General features: G+C 39.0%; 1 protein-coding gene across 4 annotated transcripts in view; it reads left to right on the forward strand.

The window, feature by feature from the left end:
- The window catches only part of LOC5572212 (cadherin-23), a 75,428-nt gene that overhangs the window by 42,910 nt on the left and 15,723 nt on the right, over positions 1-16,795 (forward strand). For all 4 annotated transcript variants that reach the window (XM_001653830.2, XM_021843085.1, XM_021843086.1 and 1 more), the window contains 3 exons: positions 8,308-8,451; positions 8,685-10,677; positions 11,385-12,751. In XM_001653830.2, the coding sequence (XP_001653880.2) occupies positions 8,308-8,451; positions 8,685-10,677; positions 11,385-12,751 (3,504 nt within the window). The remainder of the gene's footprint in view (positions 1-8,307; positions 8,452-8,684; positions 10,678-11,384; positions 12,752-16,795) is intronic.

A 16,795-nucleotide genomic window follows, 5' to 3' on the forward strand; every position in this document is an offset into this window, starting at 1 on the left:
TTAGTGTGTATTTTTCGTCAAACTTAAGTTTACGGCTGGTGTAAAGTATGCCTGTCATAAAAGGATCGATATTTTGTGTTTTAGCCAGCGAACTTTTGCCCCACACTAGATTCGAACTCTTGCCCCACCGGTGGGGCAAAAGTTCGAATAAGACAATCAATTTTGAAACTGTTATAACTAAAAATGGGTAAATATTTTGACACAAGTTTGTTCAGCAAAATTATAGCCAATATGTTGAAGGTTCACTGTATGGTATTTGTTTTGTTTTAACTGCTATTGATTTCCTGGAAACTTTGATTATACCACTAAGGTCGAACTTTTGCCCCACCTTACTCTATGTGTTCCTGAATTGGATAGAAGCTTGCATTGCCTTGGACGAAGGCTTGCAAATGAGGAAAAACCTACCTTAATATTTTCGTTAATTTCCTTGAAGCGTGTATACGCTTCTTTCAAAGTAGTCATCATTAATCGTTTTTGGATTGCTTGACGCTTTCCATCTTTTTTTACAGATACATAATCTTTTTGGCCAGGCATAGCTCTACTTACTTCATCGTCTTCAAAATATTGAATTATTTTTTCTTTTGTCTCATCTGTTAATGAAGTACTCGACCTAGCATTTTTGGTTGCAAGACAGTTATTTTTGAATTGTTTTGCCTCTTTTGCTGTATTTCTATTGGTTTTGAACTCATCAATGGCGTCTTGAATAGACCACGAGCTTGGCAGCATCGACAAAATCAATAATTTTTCTTTCCTTGTCGTGGCTAGATTCGAGAACCTTTCCTTCATATTCATAATTACCTCATCGTAGTCTGTATTTTCCACATCCTCAGGTCCTAATTTGAAGAGGTTTCTTCGTACAGCTTCGTTGATTTCACGGTATTTTTTCTCGGGATAATTGACGTAACCCATCTTCGTCCATTTAATCGGAGTCACTTTTATTCCAGCTATCCCTTCGTTGAAGCGTTCGATGTTGACCTTCTGGATGCACTCATCTTCTGATTGATTTGTTGAAACAGATGTCGCTGATGGTACCGCGGCAAGACTATCTGCACTTGGTACTTCTGGTAACTTGTTGTCGGTGCATCTCAGTTGTTGTTGTTTTCGAACTTCCTGCAACCTGATCCACCGATGATGTACAGATTGCCCGTTTGTCAACGTTTAAACGGCAGGACGTACAAATGCGTAAATTTGTATTCAATGTAGACATTGGAGCATAACCAGCCGCTTTCAGTTTATCTATGGTGCTTTCGGTGAGATTTCGTAGCTCTTTCGAACACTTTTTTTCTGCAAACGGCCTGCAACAGTTGAGAAAGCGACTACTGATGTTGCTCGTTAGATTTTAATAAACAAAATCACTTTTAAGTTTTTACTCACTAGTTTGGTGTCGTTTGCTTGACTGAAGAAAAATTTTACAATTAAATCTTTTATAACCATAGTGGTAGTATATTTTTAGCTTTTTCGTGAGTATGCTCATGGTATGTACCTATCATGTTTTTGATGTTGTTGAAGTTACTCGCTTTCTCCCAAATATGATTAACAAAGTCTATTCTCTACCAAGGCGGGTCTATACCCAGGTGTAATCAGATTTTAACTTTGTGGAGAAAACCAGCGCCGAGAAAACCGACCTGCTTTACGTATACTAGATCACCTGGATATAGACCCGCCTTGTTCTCTACGAGGTAAACTTTTTGCAAATAAACTAGTCGTATACCTGTATAGAAAACTTTTTTTGTAGCTTTTGTCTTCAATATTAGATTTCTTATAGGTTTCTTTTATCAAAAGGTTTCAACACTATTGAGAGAATTTTTCTTCAGTTACGTACAATAAAAAATATGACACTATCAAGACTTTAGATCACAACACTGGATCGCGTCTAACTTTCTAATAGATGCTATAATAGTTATGAATAATTAAATAAAATATCATGAAAACAACTTGTTAACCTCATGTGGTACCCTTAACAAAAAAAATCAGCAACAAACTGCGGTCCCAAAAAAAAATTAACAATGAAAAAAAAAAAATTTTTTCACTAAGTGTCAAATTTGTGAAATATTTGAAATGTCATAACTTTTTTGTTTATTGGCCATTTTATGGTAGATAGCTAATATAATGGACCGTTTTCCCTCAAAAAATTACGTTGGTATTCCGATAGGGTTTTGAGATACAGTTAACTCTCCCTTACTCGATATTCCGTATCTCGATATCGAGTTAGAGAACCATAGTAAAAGTTGGTTTTCATGGCTAACTCGATGGTCCCTTGGAACGCAGTTGCACTGCTTTTGTGTTCTGTAACTCGATACCTTCCCTAACTCGATGGTCCCTTCAATATCGAGTAAGGGAGAGATGACTGTATTTGAGTTTTTGTGACAAAAATGATGTTTTTTAATGCAAAAAAAAAATTTTTTACTGTGTGTATTTTTTTTTTGGAATCTTTATTTAGTTGTCTAACTTTGTTTCTTTAGTTGTCTAACAATCGAACGAACCGTTTTTGCTGTGTAGCTTTTTGAATATTTTTGAACCATTTTCACATACACCCTTTTGAAAAGTTAGTCGTGACTCAACTTGAAGATTTGATATCGGAAAATGACGATTTAGATGGAACTGAAAAACTGTGCAAAGTTTCAGATATTTTTGAAATGGTCGATCAGAATCGACTTGCATGCCTCCGTGGAATCCCTCTTGTCAGTCTTGTTTTGGCGCCTTCCTGACCTTAAAAACCGGTAGCCCAGTCCGCTTCATGGTCTGCTGAACGAACCACTTCGACGATTTGACCTTTTGACCACGTCTTGGGTAGAGAGGTTCGGGTTATTCTTAAAGTACTGCCTTATCTTCCGCGCCTTTTCTGGGTACCGTAATCCATTGTATCATTGATCAGTGGGGTAGCATTGATCGGAAAAAGTTAAAAATTAAAGTAAAAAGTTCGTATCGTCGTTAATGGGGTAACGACTGTTTATTTTGTTCTCAAACGTTAACAGTTGGCGCCAGCGGCAAAAATTACAGACAACAACCTTTCGAACATTCAGTTTCTCTTACCGGCCGCCGAGCGGCGACACTGATGTTTGTATTCCGCTCACTGATCGCGCTACGCTGGATTCTCAAATTTCTCAAACTTTCAACACTAGCGCATGGAAGAATGGTAGTCGGAGAACTGTCAAAACGTATGGAAAATAATGAAAATCGTAAATTGCTTGCAATTAGGAAACTGAATCAAAAAAGTAGTGATTAGAAATCAAGTGTAAAGTGAATACATAACTTTTTGTGTTTAGTTTATCTTCCGTGGTGCTTTCTTTGCTTCAGGATTTCGTTTTTACTACCATTGAAAAAGAGCCATCTATTGCTTTTTGAGTTTTGAATATCGCCCTATTGATGGTACGCGGCAAAACGTGGAACGATACAGACCGAAGCGGAAACAGCAAACCCGCCTATTCCGGGACAAAAAGCGCCGCCTGGAAGAGGTGGAATGCCAAGAGATGGAGTTGCTATACCGTTCTCAAGAAACGCGGAAGTTCCATCAGAAGCTCAACACATCCCGCAAAGGCTTCGTGCTGCGAGCTAAACTGTGCCGGGATAAGGATGGGAGCATCTTGACGGGCGGACGCGAGGTGATCGAAAGGTGGAAGCAGCACTACGATGAACACCTGAATGGCGCAGAGAACACAGACACACACGGAGAAAAAAGAATTGTCTAGTCAATCATATTTGCTGGCAAATAAATCATATTTTACATTGAATTTCAGTCAACCATACATTTAAATTGATTCCACAATATCTATGGTTGGTTTAACTTTTTGGTATTATTGGTTCAACTACACAAAATAATTGAATCAACCATAGATATGATTGACTAAATATTAATATACAATCATGACAATGGTATTATTGTTGATGTTGTGTTGTCAAAACCAACACGACATTGCAAAAATGCTATAAAATGTAAATAAATATGGGAGCAGGAATACAAACCGCTATCTTGAAAGTGCGAGCGCATTAACTTACATCTATTCCAACTTTGCTTGGTGGTAAACAGCGGTTTTTTGTGGTACAGCTCATAACGTTTCAAGGTAATAATGTGCGGAAAGCTTATTCAACAATAATATGATTGAAATATTCATGTGATGGAAGACAGAAACGAAAGCAAAAACGATTGGGCGAACCATACTGTCCGTTTAGAAGTACCGATAATATGCTTGTAACAATTGTATCCAGGCATGTTAAAGCAACTATCGGAAAAGTTAAGTCAATCGTGCAAGAATTTTCTGCGTGAAACCAACCAGCTCCCACGATGTCCTATAGCAAACGAGTTCGTGGGAAGTTATCAAGCAGGCTTCATCGACGGCCGCTCGACAACGGACCAGATCTTTTCCGTGTGGCAAATCCTTCAGAAATGTCGTGAGTACCAGGTCCCTATGCACCATTTGTTCATCGATTTCAAGGCGGCATACGACAGTATTGACCATGTAGAGCTATGGAAGATCATGGAAGATAACAGCTTACCCGGGAAGCTCACAAAATTGATTAGAGCAACGATGGACGGTGTACAAAACTGCGTGAAGATCTCGGGCGAACACTCCAGTTCGTTTGAGTTTCGGCGGGGACTACGACAGGGCGATGCATTTTCGTGCCTGTTGTTCAATATTGCACTTGAAGGTGTCATGCGGAGAGCCGAACTTAACAGTCGAGGCACGATTTTAACGAGATCCGGAAAATTTGTTTGCTTCGTGGACGTTATTGGGAGAAAATTTGAAACGGTGGCAAATTTGTTCGGCCGCCTTAAAAGCGAAGCAACAAGAGTCGGGATAATGGTGAATGCGTCGGAAACAAAGTACATGCTGGTAGGCGGAACTGAGCGCGACAGAGCCTGCCTAGGAAGCAGTGTCACGATAGACAGGGATATCTTCGAGGTGGTGGACGAGTTCGCTACCTCGGATCCTTACTGACGGCTGACAACAATGTTAGTCGGGAAATGCGAAGGCGCATCATCATTGGAAGTCTTGCTTACTATGGGCTCCAGAAGAAATTGCGGTCAAGAAAGATTCACCCCCGCACCAAATGCACGATGTACAAAACGCTGATAAGACCGGTAGTCCTCTACCGGCTTGAGACGTAGACTATGCTCGAGGAGGATTTGCAAGGTCTTGGGGTTTTCGAACGCATAGTGCTAAGGAAGAAGGATGAACCACGAGCTCGCTCAACTCTACGGCGAATCCAGTATCGTGAAGGGGGGCATGTTGCAAGAATGCAGGACAACAACACTGTAAAGATTGTGTTCGCTACGTATCCAGTCAGAACAAGAAGGCTTGGGGCGCAGCGAGCTAGGTGGATTGACCAAGTGCACAAGGAACTGGAGAGCGTGGGTTGCAGTCGAGAATGGAGAGAAGCGGCCATGAACCGAGTGAAATGGCGAAATGTTGTTGGCGAGGTTTCATTAAGCTAATTGATGTTAAACCAATTAAATAAATAATAATCTGGAATTAAGGTAATCAAGATTTCCTTCCAAATCGCAAAGAAAAGAGACTGCTACGCTTTTCCTAAAAACCCCAAAAAATCGCAATTTACTTTTCAAATACTTTTCAAACATCTTTATGAAAAGGAGAACATTTTTTCACTTATGACGTCTACACAACGTTTGTTCTTTGTCGTCATGAAATGCTTTTCAAATTACTACAAATCACTTGACAATATCAAGGGCGTCCCTTAAGTAAGCTGATGATGATGATCGTGGATGACAAGTTATACCTATTATTTCCGACGGAGATACCTATGTCAATGTTTCTGCTGACACACATAATTTCAATTTTCTCTATTCAAAACTGCCACAATGGCTGAAACAGCTAAAGTTGATTGAGATTTGCCAATAAAAGTCGAGAACTCGACACTGAAGAAGTCTGTAAGTTGCAGACGAAATAGGCCTATCTGTCAAGCAACATATTAGAGTTTGAAGGTATTTGCTCGCCTTACTAATGATTTTTAGTATTTTACTTTATCTTTTGCAAAAGTGAAGTAAAGTGTTGAAGTTCAATTAGCAGTTTTTCTTAAACATACTCTAATATAGAGGGTTTATTTTTTTGTTTCTTGAATGGTAAAGAGCAAGCTGTTGAACTTTATGAACTGTTGAAGCGGTTTATATCATACATATCGCAGTTATAACTGAACTTTTATGTAAAACGTGTAAAGATCCAAGCTATTTCGTATATCGTAATGATAGCATGAATGGTACATGTGGAACAGTTGCTATCGTGATTCATAGGCGTATAAAACATCAACTTTTTCTATCGTTGGAAACCATTTTTTTTTAAGTTTGGGTATTTCTTTTGCAAACAGCTTTGTAAATACCTATAATTTCTATCTGACTATTTGCACTAAACAGAAAGTCTATCTACTTCAAATTGACCTGCAAAAAGTTAACTTGAAATAAGTTTAAATTTAAAACAATTATGTATATGTATTCGTTGTCTGACTTTTCGGTCCCTATTGAAGAAGTTTTCAAGCATTCGAAAAATTTGATGTTTTATCGTTACAATTATTGCTATTAGATTCGAAATCGGAAAAGAAGGGTGATCCAATTATGGAACATAAATGAGAATACTGAAAATTACAGCCCAACGCTTAAAACATTCAGTTATATACAAAATCCTTCATTAATATACAGTGTGAAGCTCTACTTTTTACAAGACAGTTAGAAAAACCTGAATCTAACATAAAACTACTATACTTTCTAACTACGAACAAACTACCAATCTTCCGTAGCACACATACTTCGTCATAAACTGTACCGGCTGCCCCATTGTATGCGAAAGTTGTCCCATTTCTCATGATCACCGCCACCACAGTTCAAGAAGACGCGTGGAAAAACAGCACTACGGAGTCTACACCAAATCCCTTGCTCGGCACATTCTCTCGATTCGGTGTAGCAAACGAGTTGAGCTGTTTGGAAATTCATCACCCGGTTGTCCATAAATCGTGGACAGCATTCTCACTCTTGCACTTACTGAGGCCCTCTTGACCACCATCACCAAAGCATGAACATCATTGGCTTCGAAACACTTCGAACGGTATGTAGCATCGTCACGTGCGACTGAAAAACACAGCAGCAATGTGATGGCAAAATAAATGCAAGTAGGTATTAGCATTCTTCGCCGATTTCGCACAGTTGGTCCCGATTTTTGTTTCTCTCTCCGTTGACCCGTTCAACAATACCGTACGCGAGGCAAGAAGCGGTTGTTTTACTTGAACGCGAAATTGTAAAAGTCGTTTATGACCGGCGATGTAGTATAGCGGTTTTTAACAACCTCGTATGAACTCGTCCCACAGGTGCCAGAAGCCTTCTCTGTTAGCTTCATTATTCACTAGCTCAGCTGTTTTCAATTATTGCACTTGTATTGAAGGTGATAAACGTTAAACCATCAAACAAATTAATTCATGAATTTCACTGAATATTATAGTACGGAATATGAGGGGGAAAAACAGCAGCCTATTTAATACACCAATAAAGAAAACGAAAATAAAAATTTAAAACTACACCACAATAAAAGCAGTTCTCGCATAAATTATGATCTCGCGTCAAAAACCTGCTCCTTGGTATTGAGCAAATGGATGGATCAAAATAAAAACTATCACCCTTGAGAAATAGAGGAAGATCTTTCATTCGTTGGCTATGAAACAATAAGTTACACATTTGGACGCCACTGCTGTGAGAGATCATAAATTAAACGAGAGATATTCACTATAGCAATTTGGGACTTGTTCCATTAAACCGTAAGGCCTGAGTGAAAGCAAAAATACTAAAACTCTCACCACTCAGCGAATACTAAACGGATTCACATAATGTGTTTTAGGTATACTTTTACATATATCTAGATTCTAAAGGTGACCAGAGGTACTTGGGAATATTCCTGTGGCTGGAGTTATTCCGATGGGTCACTGTATCACTGCATGCGCATATATTATAAGGCTGTTTCAGGGGACAATTTTTTTCAATATGGTTCCATGAGTCGATATTGAGTAAAATACATCGGAAGTATGACTGTAATTTGAAATACCTTAGTAAAAACAAGAGTTGATGAGATCCTTTGCTTATCTTTGCAAGTCCAATACATCACCTAGTCCAATCTCACTAAAAAAAAACCATATCAGCAAAAAATACTTGATATTTTGAGAGTGTGTTAAGCATTTTCGTTTACTCACAGTGGCAAAAACCTTTCGCCGCGACAAAACATTTGATGTAACAGTAATTTCTTCCGTTTTTAGAGGACAATCAAACTCACCTCAAATTGAAGTCTTCACCTTTCACCTTCTCTCTCTTTGCAGGCATTGACCCTGAGGGAAGCAAGCTGCGATACAGTATGTCGGGGCCCGTTTTCAGCGTGGATCGTGATAGCGGTGTCGTGCGGTTACGGCAATCGCTTGACAGAGAGCTGCAGGACAGCGTGGAAGTAATCATCAGCATAACAGGTATGCAAAAACCGACGTCACTTCAAAGTTTAATCGTCCGATGAACTGGTTCAACCGATGTACAAGTAAACGCTATAGATGTTTTGCTATTAATTATCGAAGCAAATCACCTTACATCACCTTATACACCGGTTCAACACGCTGTTACTAAAACGCTTTCACAATCGTTAATTCGCAATTTTGCCGTTGCTGTCCTCTCTGCATGTGTCTATATTTTCTTCCTATCCACACAGACGAAGGCGTGCTTGGTACGGAACCGAACACCATCTCGCTCAGGCGTGAAATTCCTATACGCGACTACAACGACAATGCGCCGACTTTTGTTGGGCGCCCATACAGCGCATCAATGAGCGAGTCCACCAAACCGGGAAGTACTGTCAAGATTAGTCCGGAAATAGTCGTCACCGATCTCGACGAGGGCATGAACGCTGATGCAAAACTTTCATGTTATCTAGATCCAACTAAGGAAAACGACGACATCTGCGAAGTGTTTGAAGTGAAAACCGAAAAGATTGCTCAAGGAAAATATGGAGCATCTATAATCCTGAAAAAGACCTTAGATTTTGAAACCAGGCCGTCCTACATCCTGACGATTCAGGCCAAGGATGGAGCTGTTACAAATCCATTGAAATCGTATGCCACAGTTGCCATTACGATCATTGATGTTCAGGATCAACCACCTGTATTTATAAATGCTCCCTACTCAGCATCAATTCCTGAGAATACACCTGAAGGAACGGTAGTTCTCACGATCAACGCCACCGATGGCGACACTGGCAATCCACGACCCATCGTTTTAACTCTCGAGAATGAACCGATGGGACACTTCAAACTAAGATTTATTGGAAACCCTAGAGCAGGAATCGCCGAGCTTGTTACGACCGATCGACAACTAGATCGAGAAGACCCCAAAATTACCAAAAATGGAGGTGCTTATACTTTTTCTGTACGTGCTACAGAGCTAATAAATAACGAAGTTCCCGGAGATTCTACCAGTTCTCAAGTTACCATCGTTCTAACGGATGTCGACGACCACATTCCCGAATTCAACAAACCTTCCTTTGAGGTTTCAATACCAGAAAACTTAGAACACGATACTCCTCTTCCGGATTTAGCAATTATCGTTACGGATATGGATCTTGGCGCAAACAGTCGTTATTCACTGTCCCTTAGAAATATCCACAATTCCGAAGGTGTGTTTGCTGTTGTACCTACACATGGCGAAGGACGAACACCCATCGTAGTAAAAGTGATAGATTCCTCAAAACTTGACTATGACGTCCCCGACGGTGATATGCGCATATTTATATTCGACATTGTTGCTTCTGTTAATGGAGAAGAAAAATCAAAAACAGAAGTAACCGTTCATCTGCAAGATGCCAATGATAACTCTCCGATTTTTCCGAAAACCAATTACAGACTTCAAGTGAAAGAAAATTCTCCCAAAGGATACAAAATAGCGGAAATCGCAGCGATGGATCACGATACTGGAATGTTCGGTAAACTCACCTACTCTGTGAAAGGCTTCGGAGCAGAAAACTTCTATACTGATCCACAAAACGGTGGAGTGTTCGTAAATCTGAATCTCGACTATGAGGAACAAAAGAGTTACAGTTTAGCGCTGGTCGCTACCGATGGAGGGAAACGAGAAACCAACGCTAATTTACTAATCGACATCATGGACGTCAACGACAACCATCCTACATTTGAGTCGTTGGAGTACACCCGTACGATTCGCGAGGGAGCCGTTGAATTTGAACCACAGTTCTTTGTACATGCAACGGATCTTGACGGTCCACAGCAGGGAGGAGGGAAGATAACCTACTCCATCGAATCAGAAAACAGCATATCCGGGCATGTATTCACGGTTGATCCAAACAGCGGAGAAATCAAGATAACTCGACCCGTTAACTCAATGGACACGGAACGGGGCCAGTATGAGTTGATTGTGGTTGCAACAGATCATGGAGTTCCGCCGTTGAAAAATGACACCCGAGTGCTGGTCAGAGTGGGAATATCTGGAAATCAACGGCCTATATTCAAGGGACTGTACACGAACGGAAAGAACGACATCCCGGGACCACCGAGCTATCGAGTGAGCATTCCGGAGAATGCTCCCGCTGGTTACAACGTCACAAATGTCAGCGCCACTGATCCAGATGGCATCGATGAACTTCTGATGTACAAAATTGTCGGCGCGAGCGATAACTTCGAGATCAACGATCAGTAAGTAATATTCAGAGATTGCAAATATACCAATATCAGACTCTGTCTCTTAGAGTACTGTTTTAAGGCTACTTCCACAACTATTAATTGAAAGATCACTACTATACTTGAGAATCTTGTTCTTCTCAAAAGCCATGCAGCTTTCCAGTTAGTTTATATGGTGTGGAATTGGAACATACAGCATATGGCATAATTCAAATATAATTCAACAAAATTGAACTCTGTTTCAACTCAAATGTTGCATTGCATCTTCTTCTTCTTTCTGGCGTTACGTCCCAACTGGGACAGAGCCTGCTTCTCAGCTTAGTGTTCTTATGAGCACTTCCACAGTTATTAACTGAGAGCTTACTGTGCCGGTGACCATTTTTGCATGCGTATATCGTGTGGCAGGTACGGAGATACTCTATGCCCTGGGAATCGAGAAAATTTCCTTTACGAAAAGATCCTCGACCAGCGGGATTCAAACCCACGACCCTCAGCATGGTCATGCTGAATAGCTGCGCGTTTACCGCTACGGCTATCTGGGCCCCTTTTTTTTTTGAAATTTATATGTTGCATTGCATATAAATTTCAAAAAATGTATATTAAAAAAATTTCATTTTTTTTTTCAAAGGACTCTGATCATAACACTGTATCCAAACCATCGACTCTTTATCAAAATACAATTATATTTAATACTAATTCATGTGAATATTTTCTTATTCCAGCACCGGACTCATCACGGTAGCTCGCGACGCCCGACTCGATCGAGATTCCAATCCGGAAAGTTACTCGATTGTCGTAAACGCGATTGATGCCGGCTTCCCCATCCCAGAAACGGCCACCACTACCGTGTACGTAAAAATTCAAGACGTCAATGACAAACCTCCCAAATTCACCCAACAGTCCTACGCTGCGTATGTTTCCGAACGGAGTAATTTAGATACTGAGGTGTTGAAGGTAACAGCAACAGATACGGATGTCAATGCTAGAATACTGTACTCGATCGTAGATCCCATCACGGCCAAGACGAAGGCTGGTATCCCACTGCACACAACTTCAACGTACGACTACAAAACTGCATTCCGAATCAGTGAAGATGAGGGCGTTATCTACGTTAACAGTACCTTGGACTACAACTATGCTGCTGTTATATCACTCACGGTTCGAGCGGTTGACGTGAACGCTGAATACAACGTTGACATGCAACAAGATCGATCTGAAGTCACTTTATATATTCAGTCCTTCAAGGATATAAATCCAGTATTCAAAAATAAAGGGTGGAACACAGTGAGACCAAAAATTGAAGTCAAAGTTAAAGAAGCATCTCCGATAGGGAGTGCAGTTATGAAACTCGAAGCTGAAGATCCAGTAGCCGACATTCCAATCGTAGACTTTGAAATGGTTATGGCGGATGTCGATGGGTATTTCAAGCTGAACGAGAGAACCGGTGATATAATTTTGAACAAGCGATTGGATTATGAGTCGGTTAACAAAACTCATATCAACTTCGTGGTTCGCGCAATGACAAGCAATCGAAAGAGGCAATCTCTTGCCTATGTGAATGTTACTATTGAAAATGTGAATGATAATGCACCGGTGTTTGAAAAGGACGTGTATAGAGTGACGGTTATGGAGTCCGATCGACATCCTCACCAAGTGATAACTGTGAAAGCCACGGATGCAGACGCTGTCCTATCTGAAAAGGACAAACTGTTGGGTTACAACTCTGTATGGTACAGCCTAGCTGGTTCCCACGCTAATCTGTTTACGATAGATAATAAAACCGGTTCAATCAGTATAGCCAAGGGACAATCATTAGATCGGGAGAAGCAGTCCGTACTGAAGCTAATGATCACAGCAGAGGACTCGCCTGGAAAGGCAACCGATGCCAAACGAGGATACACTGAAGTGATTATTGATGTCCTGGATGTGAACGATAATGCGCCGATGTTCGGTCAAAAATCCTACACGGCCGTCATTCCGGAGAATGTGTTGGCAGATACTTTCGTCATTGCCATCACGGCCAACGATCCGGATGAAGGTCCCGGTGGGGAAGTTCGGTATGAATTCCTTAACGAAGGAGAAGCGAATGGTAAGTGCGAAGGATTTTCAAAATTAATGACAATTTGAAATAAGGTAAGGCGGGGCAAATTAAGCCACCCAAGGAAATGATCCATCTGAATACGAATTGATCAATATTCAAATTGAGAACCATCTTGTTCCACTATATTTTGCAATTGGAAGTATATTCAGACTTTAAAAGCTCAATTTAATTTAATTTAATATTTTAGGATTGTTTTCATGATCTTTTCTCAGAATTTTCGAGGGAGTTCACTAGACGTCTTACAGCAAATTATAGTTTTAATCATGCAGAGATTACTATCGGAATTGCTTCACAACTTTCAACATTCTCCAAGGTATTATTTTCCAGCATTCTTCAGAGTTTCTAACGGATGATGTTAATAAGATTTTCACATTTTCTTATGTATTTCCCAACAAACCTTTTTGAAGTTCTCTCAGGTTTATTCCCAACGACCTACTCGAAAACATTGTCTCGTGCGAGAACTCTTCAATATATTTCACCAGGAACTTCCCTAGGAATTTTAATGATATTTTTTAAAAGAATCTTCCGAAATATGTCACAGGATATAAATCAGGAATTCTTAAAAGACATTTATTCAGGAATTTCTCTGAATGTTTGCTCCGTTGCATCCCATCGAATAATTTTTAGATTGCATGATTGCATATTTAAATTTGCTATATTTTGCTACTCAAGTAATCACTTGTCCACTAATTAACCTTTCAGGACTGATAGGGCTGTTATACAACGGATATAAAGCCTATCAGCTCTGTAGGTATTCCAGCCTTTAGAATTACATCTTAGACTAGGAATAGTTACCAACAAAATTCTGAAAAAACAGATTTTAATGGGTTTTCAAAATTCTTGACAAGCAAATAATAATTAATTTAACATTTTTCAAAACTAGTTCCATGCAAATGCTCAATAATGACCAAAACCAAATATTGGAAAAAATGGCTTTTATTAAAAAAAAAATTGCACTAAACATCAAAGCATGATCATTTTGATCGAACCTGTTTATTTTTAGAAGAATTTTTTTAGAAGTTTGATTTCTCCTACAAACATGCTACTAATGAGCATATCTTCTCATTATTAAAACAATCTATCTAAATAAAATTTTTCAGAAAAAATACTAAGATTACAGAGGCGCTTTATCGTGGAAATTCAGAGGAATTTTCCTATGATGAAGATAGTGAAAAATCCTGAAGGTGAAATTTGTATGGAAATATCTAGCAGAATTCCACAAGATTTTTCAAGTGCGAACTATTTAAACTCTTGAATATTTTTTGGAAGAAACCCCAAGTAACCATAAGCACTAATAGAGTAGATTGCCAATAATTGCACAGGCTAAAAACTAGAGATGGTCGGGTTTTACATTTTTCAAAAACGAACCCAACCCGTACCCGACTCATTTTATTACTTCAAACCCGGACCCGACCCGAACCAGAGACAAAAATTGAAAAGCAAACCCGGACCCGACCCAAACCCGAAAAACTTTCGCTTTTTAAACCCGAAACCAGAAAAAGTTTTCCAAGAAAAACCCGAATAGAACCCGAGTTCGAAAAGATGATAAATTCACCGTTTCTGATGCAAAGCGAAGCTTTCAGGTTCTTACTTGGCGAACAATTATCACCAAACCCGACTCAAACCCGGAAAAACCCGATTTTTTTCAAGCCCGAACCCGACCCGTACCCAATATTGTTTTAACCTTCAAACCCGACCCGAGCCCGAACCCGTCGGGTTCGGGTCGGGTTTCGGGTTTAAAAACCCGAGACCCGACCATCTCTACTAAAAACTCGCCATTTATTGCACGGTCCATGTATTTCTGCAATAATTGACGCTTGTTTGGCATGTGAAATTGGCGTAATTGGCAATCTACCCTAATAAGCCCCAGTAATGCATATAGGCATTAGAATAGCACTATGGATTCAGACACGCCTAATTACAGCACTTCCACCAAATAGAAACAATTATGAGTGCCAAAAACTTTTCGGGGAAATGGGCTATTTGGGAAAACAGGATATTTGGAAAACTGGCGTTCGGGGAACGAAATTCGGATAACTGAAAAGTAGCACAATCGCACAGTGGTTCCTGCTACATAGGAGGGCGGTCATATATACAGTATCAGACATATAAAATGCACCAAAGCCGTTTTCCCATAGCATATGGTCAACTGCAGAGAGCTGTATATCTCCACCATTTCTCAACCGATTCTTTTAATTTTTTCTGTACCGAGCTACACATAACCTTAATTTTTGATAACTATTGAAAAAGTTGTATAAAAACTTGAAAGTTACAGATAGGTTGAATTTTGACATAAAAAATGCACCTAGATGAAAAGTGATGTATCAGCAAAGATTTGTTTTCACCAGAAGGGTGCATTCGTGTCAGAGAAAAAAGCTTACCAAATTACCCAAGTAACACTAAATACTTCTTCATCATCCGCAGTGTTAGAGCTTGTTATATAAGAGCTCTATTGGTGAAATCTATAACAGCATGTGTAATATAAATGCTAAAAAATTGTTTTTGAAAAACATGTTTTGTCAAAATATTATATCGCAATTTAACGCCGTTCTTAGGTATTTTTATTGCTATATTAACGTTAATATAACTTCATCAATATTGGAACCTCTTCAGTAAACAATGACAAAATTGAAGCTCAAAACATGTATTTTTAATGTTTTTTTTAACTACGTTCAAACATCAGTAAAGGCCCCCTACTTCTGATAATTTTATCTGTATTTTGCGAGGAAGAAGCTGGTACAAGCTCTAATAAAAAATGAATCTTTTTGAAACACTCAAATCTCTGCAGGAGTTTTACTGTGTTGTCAGCTCTGCTAGAGGATCACAAATGTACATGCATGTCAAATCCGAAGTATAACAGAAGTATGTTCGTTTACGCGGATACCTGGTCATAGTCAGACTAAAATCGAGATAGAATATGCACTACTGACCTTTGCTCGATGATCGATGAATGCATTTTTTTTCAGAGCCATCGGTAATCGGTGAACAGGCGATTGGCGTTTGTCCATACAGTCTTGATCGTTTTATTTCGGCTCCAGACATAAAATACCTGTGTCTTCATTGATTTAATGGCTTGCTTATTCCAATCGTTAAAGTTTCAAACAATCGCTTTGAATATAATTTTAAACAAATTATAGACTATACTGTGCTAGTACGCCCGTCATTATAATTGCAATATTTATGAACAACTAATATTTTGACGTTTAGAAAGATTTTGATTTGCAAAAACAAGAAGCTGTAATGAAGTTATTTTTGTGTTATATTAGTAATCGCAAAACAAACTAATAGCTTATTTGAGAGCAAATTGTGAGTATGCTCTAAAGATGTATTTTAAACGTATATTACAAATATTTTCAAAACCTACTATTGTTGTTGAACTGCAAGCCGTATAGATTACAGTACCGGCCAAGATTATGAAATAATCATAATTTCAGAGATGAAAACCCTACTTTTTTGGTTGGAGATCTTCATTCAATTTGGTGATGCGGTGAAAATATGTGATACTTAAAATGGACCAAAAGTATGAGTCAGAATCAATGTGGCCGATTATTGCAAATTATTTAAATGTATTTTCTCATATATGTATTACTTTCAAATTATTTTAAGATTTCATCACAAGCTTCTGTTTGAATCGTAAGCTATTCCATCAATTAATGAACGGCACTGTATACTTCGCATAGAATCTGCCATATTATTCCTCCACAACATCACAACAAATCTTATAAAATAGGAAAATTTCTATGTTGTTTCTATGTATCGTCTTTCATTTGCATTACTGGCGCATGAATTTTAGTGAAATATAATTAGCAGTTTCACAATACATCTTTCCCCGCAATGAACATATAACTACTGGTATGGATTGAAATACATTTTAATGAATTGTTTATAGGAATAACAATTGTGGTAATTTATTTCACCACTTGTGAATAATTTATCGGGTCAATGTAGCCATATGATTCTAGGCATAAAGTCCATTGATCTGCTTTCTATGAGACTCTGCACTTTGTATAAAATTGTATTGTCAAATGATAA

This window comes from Aedes aegypti, chromosome 2 (assembly GCF_002204515.2).
Source record: "Aedes aegypti strain LVP_AGWG chromosome 2, AaegL5.0 Primary Assembly, whole genome shotgun sequence".
NCBI lineage: Eukaryota > Metazoa > Arthropoda > Insecta > Diptera > Culicidae > Aedes > Aedes aegypti.